At 44.0% G+C, this 8,780-nt stretch overlaps 1 protein-coding gene across 6 annotated transcripts in view; it reads left to right on the forward strand.

Annotated features, from left to right (window-relative positions):
• Positions 1-7,776, forward strand: part of CLMN (calmin) — a 70,147-nt gene extending 62,371 nt beyond the window's left edge. For 5 of the 6 annotated variants that reach the window (XM_083501644.1, XM_083501646.1, XM_083501647.1 and 2 more), the window contains 5 exons: positions 4-1,272; positions 3,388-3,575; positions 5,264-5,324; positions 6,301-6,365; positions 7,573-7,776. In XM_083501644.1, coding sequence (XP_083357770.1) covers positions 4-1,272; positions 3,388-3,575; positions 5,264-5,324; positions 6,301-6,365; positions 7,573-7,735 — 1,746 coding nt within the window. In that variant the 3' untranslated portion in view covers positions 7,736-7,776. Of the gene's footprint in view, positions 1-3; positions 1,273-3,387; positions 4,561-4,608; positions 4,633-5,263; positions 5,325-6,300; positions 6,366-7,572 lie in introns of those variants that run through there. The other variant, XR_014525770.1, reaches the window with a different exon arrangement.
• Positions 7,777-8,780: the final 1,004 nt, after the last annotated feature.

Below are 8,780 nucleotides of genomic sequence, written 5' to 3' on the forward strand. Positions count from 1 at the left end.
TAGGAAGATTTTTCAGATCCAGATAAGGACTTTGCAGCTGAATCTCCTTTCCACATCAAAGGGACACCAGGGGAAGAAAATCAAGGGAAGGTTTTGATTTTGAATGAGAATGGGAAGCACACCTATACCAGTCACCTGGACAGAAGCCAGTCTTCACCTCCAAAAATCTATATTCCTGGTTCGCCCCTTAATCCAGAGAACCCAAGTTTTCATATGGCAAATGAGGAGATTAATGACAATCTGCAGCAGCAACTATCAGATCATTCAGAGACTTCCACAGAAGAACCTCAGAGGCCGAGCTCACTGCCAATAACAGAGCCTGTTGATTATCGGTCCAGTTCTGCTGCCGACATTCTTGCCAATAATGTAAACGGGTCTGAAGGGGATCAGCTGAGTATGTCCGATTCACCAACCCAGAGCGATGACCTTCTTCCGCCAAGTTCACCTCCGTATCACAAACATTCTGTTGAACCTGCTGACTCTTCGGGAGTCGATTCTGAAGAATTCAGCCAGAACAAGCCAGCCACTGAAACAAAAGAATCATCTGATGGAAAGCCTTGCTCATCCCCTCTACCTGAAAACGTACCGAAACATCTGACAACGGAGCTTGAACATCCAATTCCAGCTGCTGATGAGCAAGATAGCACAAAGAAATATATATTAGAATTGTTGAACAAGGAAATATCTAAGCTCCCAGAAAAATATGACCATGCAATGCAGTCTTCTTCCATAAAGGAAGGACATGCTACTCACCAGGAAACTGGTGGACCTGATTTCAACGATTATTCAGAAGAGTGTTACCCATTGGAACGTTTTTCTCCAGTTAGAAACACTCCCAAGAGCCTAGATATTACTAATGAAGACAGCTCGGTGGGTGAAATGATGGCAAACCCTTCCAAAATCTCCATAATCCCCCATGACCTCTTCTATTACCCCCATTATGACGTTCCCATATCGGACGTCTTGGATGCTTTTGCTACACCCGGCGCAGACCCTACCCTCTCGGAAAACAACAAGATCTGCGCTGAGCTTTTAGTAAACTGTTTGGCGGAGAAAGAGTTGCTTGACCAAAACGCTGAGAAGGATATTTCAAAGGCAGGCCTACACACGAGTAATGCAGCACCAACAGCCTTGGATGATAAAAGCCCGGAGAAGCAGAAAAAAGATGCTCGTGGTCACACCAAGGCTTCCCTTAACAAGGCTGCTGCAGAAGGGAAGAATGTGATACTCAAAGCAAACAGCGTGGATTCTGCTCACTCAGATGTCCCTGTGGTACGGTTGCTTTTTGCACTTACTTGTTTGCTTGTGCCAAATTCTTCCCTTGCACTGGATGCCATCTAAATTATTATAGAGAAGCTTACACCATAGTTCTTTTTCTGAGAGCTCTGGTGACTAGCAACTGCTTGGGTCTACCCCCCTGGTGTTGCACCTAGAAGTAGTCTTTAAATGCAGAGATGGAGAACCTGTGACCTTCCAGGTGCTGTTGGGACTCCAACTCCCATCAGCCCCAATTATTGCCATTGGTTGGGGCTGATGGGAGTTGTAGTCTGGCAACATCTGGAGAGGCCCAGGCTCCCCACCCCTGACTTAAATGCTTATATTTAAATATCTGGGATCAGGCCCATTGACTGGTCAAACACACACTAACCAAATTGGGTGGTTGCTGCTCCCATAGAGAGTCTTATTCCCATGAGAGTCAGGGAACTTGTCTTCCACCAATGTGACTTCTTCTTGGCAGAAGTAGTAGATGGTACTGCAGTTTAGATTGTGAGCCTCTGGAGCAATGCAGTATTTTCATGTGGTACACAACCCACTATGGGTTGTGTCCAACTAAATCCTACTCAAAGTAGACCCATTAAAATCAGTGGTCGTGACTAACTTAGGTCCATTGATTTCAATGACTCTACTCCGGGTAGGACTTAGTTGGATACAACCGTATGACCCGATTTGGTAGCCATTAAAATAAGGTGTAATATCAGCCTAAAATGATAGTTTAATTTGGACTCGCTTCTGTTTGGCTTGATGTATTGTCCTAAGAGGTTAGCTCTGTTTGGGGAAGTGAGATCTTCAAGTGGCAAGTCTCTCATTGTATGTACTGATCCTGCAGCTGTGTTCATAGATGTGTTTGTGTTTTGTTGGGTGTTAGAAAATCCCAAGGGTCATTTCACAAATAACACAATCCCAGATTTACCATGCAAGTGTACTCTCAACAGGGAGCTGTAGCCAATCCTGCCTTTTCTTGTGAGTTTGCCTCTACGGTGCCCTTGGTTTCAAACACCTATCTGTCACAATTGCACTATAGGTGCAACACCTATACCTAAACACCAAACGTAAGGTTGGACCCAGACCAACTTAGTTGCACTTCATTCCCTTTGACATCAGTGGAACATCAGTCAGAATTAATTTGCCCTGTTGATTTCAAGGAGGCCAAAGTTCAACTAAATTAGCCTCGATGCAAACCATGATGTGTGAAGCAGCCCTGAACCTGGATACTTGGTTGGTTTCATTTCTCCTTTGCTTTTCTTGAAAGTGTCCCAAGCATCATTTGGCAGTGACGCTGTATACATTTACTTGTTTAGGAAACAGCTGTCAAAATGAGAAGATCAGCTTAAGGATGGACAACATGTTCTGTCCACACATAACCCCACTTTGTTCAGCTTGTTTTGGTATCGGTAGAGCCCTACTTGCATTCTGGCGCACTAAAACACCCTCTGAGACAGAGGTCGTCAACATGGCAGCCCTCAGATGCTGTCAGACTCCAATTCCCAGCAGCCTCAGCCAGCCTAGCCAATGCGTAGCAATATTGGGAGTTGGAGTACAGCAACATCTGGCGCCAAATGAGTTGTGGAACCCAGTATGTGAAATTATCTGCCCCAGAAGAATAGATGGCTTTGTACTTCACAATTTTTCAATTGCCACCTGAGGATTTCTTTTTCCAACGAGATTTTAAGTTGATTGTTGTACAGAGTTCTTCTAGTTGGTCTAGGGTATCTCAGTGTTAAGATCGCTGCCTTTTGTATTTTCAGTGACTTTTCGTTTGATTGTTGCTTGTTAGCCACCTTTATTTTGTAGTGGTGGGGAGACAGGGCAGAAATCCTTCCCTCCACCCAGCTACCCACCTCTGTATCTATTTTATTTTGATGTTGTTTGCCAGCTTCCTGCCACTTTGGGGACCTCTATTTTGCTGGGTAGCAGGCAAAATAGAAATCCCTCTGTCTAAGCATGTGTGTGTCTAGTTAGCCTGCTAGCTAAACAAGCAAGTGGATGTAGTTTGCCAATATAAAGAAGAAAAAAGGAGCTTCAAAGATTAAATAGGCGGATCTTGATAAACTGGTACAAACTCTTGCTTTTAAAAACCTGAACTATCATCATTTTTATTTTTAACAGATAGTGGTAAACCAGTTTGATACTGCGGCTGAAGAAAGAAAACTGCCAGAAGAAAGGAGCAAAAAGAAAGAGAAAAGGAAGAACAAGTCAATTTTTCAAGGAGAAAACAACCCAAGTCCGAAAGCTGGCTCCACCCGGCTACTAGATAAGCTAGAGGAAGAATCCACAGACCATCAGGGGCTTTCAAGGTGCTTTCCGTTTGCTTCTTTGGTTCCTAAACACAAAACCTGTCTTGCCACTTTTTCTTGTCTGGTTTCCAGGCAAAGCTTATTTGCCTGCCACGTCTCATATTTTGCTGGCCTTCTTGGCTGCAGTCCTGGACAGCCATAGAACAGGCAGGGGAGGAAAAGTCCAGGCAGCCGGATGCATTTGGGAAGGGCGAGGTGCAGCCAAAATCTAAGCACTTCTGGGACCTGCTGGGTGATCAGCTCCCATAAGTGCCGAATTGTGTTTAAGCCCCATTGGCTTCAGTGGAAGAATTTAGCACAAACATGCTTCGGTTCTTAATGATGACTGATCTCCAAGCAGAATGAGCAAGTCGCTTCCCCCACCCACCTGCCCGCCCCTGAAATTGGCTCTGGAGTGTCAGGGGAACCCCCAGATCAGCACACAGGTGGAGAAAAGAGGGGCTCGTTTCATCTGGTAAACTGAAATACTTGCGCAGATGGAACAGTTAGATGAGCACTGACTGGCAGCAGCTCTCCGGGGTTTCAGACAAGGGCCATTCCCAGCCCTATCCAGACTTGTAAGGTTTGAACCTAGGACTTTTCTGTGTGCAAAGCAGATGCTGAGCTATGGGCCTTGACCCATCTCTGCAGTAGCACTCAGTGGGAGGCTATTAAATGTTGTCTGGATGAGTTGTGCATGTGGAGAGGGAGGGAGAGAGAGAGGGAGAGAGAGGGAGGGAGAAAGGAGACTTTGTGGGGGACTCACTGCTGAATATAGGATTCTGATCCTGTTCTTCCAGAATCATCATTTAGTACAATGAACCAAACTGGTTAAACCTTGTTAGCACAATGGGGAGTCTCAAGCAAGCTTTATGCATTCAAGTAACATTGTTTTATATGTATTTTTAATCTGTTGGAAGCCGCCCAGAGTGGCTGGGGAAACCTAGCAGGTGGGGTATAAGTAATAAATGATGATGATGATGATGATGATGGTTTTATATCTACCGTATTCACCCAAATATAACCTGCACCTTTAAAATTGGAGGAGGGAAAGAAAAAATACCCAAATATAAGCTGCTCCCTTCCTGGCCTTGGATGCAGATGGAGAAGTATGTGCAGGGCGGGCGCCACTTCACCACGCTCTAGGTGTTGTTTGCCCTACACTCCTGGCTGTATACCATAATGTTGCGAATATAAGCAGCACTTTTCACGGTGAGAATTTGGGGGGGGGGGTATTTTGAGCCAATATGGTATTCTCACTTTCAAGAATTTTTGTCCTAACTAGCAATTTCACTGGGCCACCTCAACACCATTTCCTTTTCCTGCTCTATAACCCCCAGGAAACTATTTTGGATTTTCCTCATTTCATCCCAGTTCATGCTTTATCCCTAGATGCAAACTTGGGAGTCTGGTCACTTTCTCTCCCAGAGCTATGGTTTCTCTACAGTGTTGCATATGAATTTGGGCTGGGATCGTTAATTAGATTGTAGTAAATGGGAATGCTGGTTGCAGTGGAGTTTGAGAACTTGGACCACGCAGGAGATAAATGTCTTTGGACGATACGGTGTTGTGCATAACTTGAAACTGGGGTGGAGAAGAATGTCTAGCAAGTGTTTTGTCTCTTTAGACCACACCTTGCAAAAGTGTTAGAGATGGGCTGTCTTTCCAATCAAGCTTCTCTTACATATTGATTCAATTAACCTTTTCAGGGTCAGCCACAGCGATCCCAATGTCGTTTCCCAAAGATATTTAGCAGAGTCGACCAGTAAGGTAAATATATGCATGTCTCTCTCTTTTGCATATTCATTCAAAACCAAGCTAGTACAAGATGGCTTTAAATACCGTATTTTTCGCTCTATAGAACGCACCCGACCATAGGACGCACCTTGTTTTAGAGGGGGAGAACAAGGGAAAAAAAATATGCCCCTCTCTGTGCAGCGCCCCTTCAGCGAAGTGGCAGGAGAAACGGAGCCCCTTCCATCTCTCCTCCCGCTTAGCTGAAGGGGCGCTGCGCCTTAGTTGAAGGGGCACCTACCCTTCAGCAAAAGGAAACCGAAGCCTCCGAAGGGGTATTGCTCAGAAGGATGGTGGGAATGGGTGATTGGCAGATAGGTGTGGTAAACCTGTTGACGACTCTTAATCACTGCAATTGGTCTTACAGGAAAAAGCAAAGGGTGAGATGATAAAACACGATAAAGCTATTTTTAGTAATACTCCTCCCCACCCTCTCAGTATATATAAGGGTCTGGTGACTTCTGTTTCAGTGTATCTGAAGAACTGTGCATGCAAACGAAAGCTCATACCAAGAACAAACTTAGTTGGTCTCTAAGGTGCTACTGGAAGGAATTTTTTTATTTTGTTTCGACTATGGCAGACCAACACGGCTACCTACCTTTAACTATTCAAATGATCAGTTACTGATTTAATGGCAAAAGATTTGAGCTCCATAACAGCTTACAACAATCCCAAATACTTAACCAGTTTAGGGTCTTAAGATCTGTGAAAGTTTGGGTACTGCGGTGTGTTTCATTTCTTGTTTTGTTCTCTGATGCTGGCTTATTGCTGTGTTTAAATTTCATGGTTTTCATTTTTTTAAAATGTAACCATTTCCCCTTGATTGTAAGTTGTCCAGAAGACTTTTATTACAGTGTGGGATATAAATACTGTAAATACACCTGTTATATCTTTTACTGTCCAGGCTATTTAATTATATTGTTGTGACTATTTGGATTTGATTATTTTCCAGGAACTTGGCAGCACTGATGTTCCAAAGAGCACGGCTACAAGTGAAATTGCTAGCTCCTCTTCCAGGTGGGCACTTACCCTTCTTTCATAAGTTGAGCCTCAGGGTGAAGACAGACACCAGCTTTGACTGCAAGCCTCAGTTTCGCAAAGGATAAGCTCCAGTCAGGAGCTGCAAGTGGAACTGTGTCTCTTTACCTACCATACACCTTACGTTATTTGGCATTAAGTATGGGGCAGGTGGGACGCAGGTGGCGCTGTGGGTTAAACCACAGAGCCTAGGGCTTGCCGATCAGAAGGTTGGAAGTACCTCGGGTTACATATGCTTCAGGTTACATATGCTTCAGGTTACAGACTCCGCTAACCCAGAAATAGTACCTCAGGTTAAGAACTTTGCTTCAGGATGAGAACAGAAATAGCGCAGCAGCAGCGGGACGCCCCATTAGCTAAAGTGGTGCTTCAGGTTAAGAACAGTTTCAGGTTAAGAACGGACCTCCGGAACGAATTAAGTACATAACCAGAGGTACCACTGTATTTATCTTCTATGCGAATGGCCTATGGCCCAAGCATTAAAAAAACTGACTCACTGACACTTGAAAGATCTGTGTGCCACCTTTTTCTGCCAAATGGCATTTCAGCATGACATAACGAAATTTCCATTATTTTTAAAAATGATTATCCTAATAGAGAATAGCCAGCCGAATTAATTAAAAAATCTGCCATTGGGGGGCTAAAAAAATTGATAATAGCAATTTAACTAATTCAGCAGGCTCTAAACTATACACAAGCCAAATGCAGTGAAGCAAACCAAATTCTGCGATGCATTAAACCAATGAAACTAGCTACTGAAAGCTCCAATAATCAGGATTTTCTTTTCCTTGGACCTGGAAGGGTAGTAATGAAGGTGTCCGGAGTAGAAGTGACTTAGTGGATGTGGTGGAGCCTGGCCCGTGAGTCGCTGCTGCTTAGTGAGAGGGAAAGTGGCAAGGAGGTCAGCACAGTGCAGTTCCATTGGCAGGAGCACTGGATTGACTCTGATGATGTGTTTGCACCACACCCGTCTCCCTGCTGCCTTGCCTCTCTCTCTCCTGGCAGGCAACAGCAACCCACCTGCTAGGAAGCTAGCATAATGTCCCCATCGCAGTGAGCTGCTTCTGGCCTGGTGGATCAAATTTGGAATTCCACAAGGCTCCCTCTCTGCAGTAGCTGCCCACCTTCAGCCAAGGTACTCTGAGATAGGCCTCCGGTGACTATCTTTCTTCCTATTCCTTTGCAGGAAGAGAAAAGACCTTGAAAAGAAAGACTCTTCTGACAAGGCCAGTGTGCCTACACCCTCTCCGCGGACAGACCAGCCTGAGCTGTTTTACTTCATTGTTTTCCTCTGGGTGCTGGTCTACTGCTTATTGCTCCTTCCACAGCTAGTTAGCAGCCCCCTTTGATCCCTGTGAGTGAGCCAGAATAATAAAAGATAGCGGCTTGATGTTCTTTGTTTGATGTGCCCCTAAATGCGTTTCTTCAGGAGGTAGAAATGTTAGCCCAAAGTACAGGACTCCACACACCCCTCCCCTGAATTCAGAGCTCGTTCTTTTACTCAGGTGGCTTGTTACATTATGAAGATTCAGCTCACCTGACTTGGTGTACATATAGTATATATTTATATAGATAGGTAGGTAGAGATTATATATATCAAGAGAGAATGAAGACGTTGGGATAATTACTTCATACTGGCAATTTTTGTATGTCTGTGCCTTGCTTTATAGGATGTTAAATTAAATGAATAATCTCTTAGGGGGGAAATCCTAGATTTAGAGAGTTCTAGTCTTCAAAAAGAATCATTCTTATACTTCGGATTTTATCTACAGCCATGAAATCTGCCAAAAATATATATGTGTGTATTTTTTGTGTTGCCTTTTCAGTAGAAATTTTTGATTGAAGAAAGTTGTCCTTCCTCCATAAACTGAAACAAGATGTAATTATTTTATTATCTAACATGTGCAGCTAGAGCCAGTCTAAGGCTGCAGTCCGGTACCCACTACTGAATTCATTGGACTTACTTCTGAGTAGACATGTATCGGATTGCACTATATAGTCTATGCTAGAAGAATCTGGAATAGCTCCAGAGAACTTTTTTAAGAAGTATGTGATATGGCTCAAGACCAGAATTTAACCAGCTTTGAGGTTAATGTATATGGGATTGTGAAGGAATGGCAGACAGTGATTCAGGTCAGGAACGGGGAACCTGCAGCTCTTCAGGTCTTCACTGTTGCTGTTTTTAGTCCTCAAACAATACTTAATTGACGTGATACACAACCTTTGCATTGTTTCCTTTTTAATCCAATGTCCTTTGTATTTAAATGAATGATGTGGTATAGTATCACAATCGTTGGCATCTGTCTGTTTCGGGAGACAATGGAGGAGTGCACCTTTGAAGGTGAAGTCAAACCATTGGAGAGTTACAGTGCTTGCTGTGGCTGTAGAGATGGC

The sequence above is a fragment of the Podarcis liolepis genome, assembly GCF_965112155.1.
Source record: "Podarcis liolepis genome assembly, chromosome: 1".
NCBI lineage: Eukaryota > Metazoa > Chordata > Lepidosauria > Squamata > Lacertidae > Podarcis > Podarcis liolepis.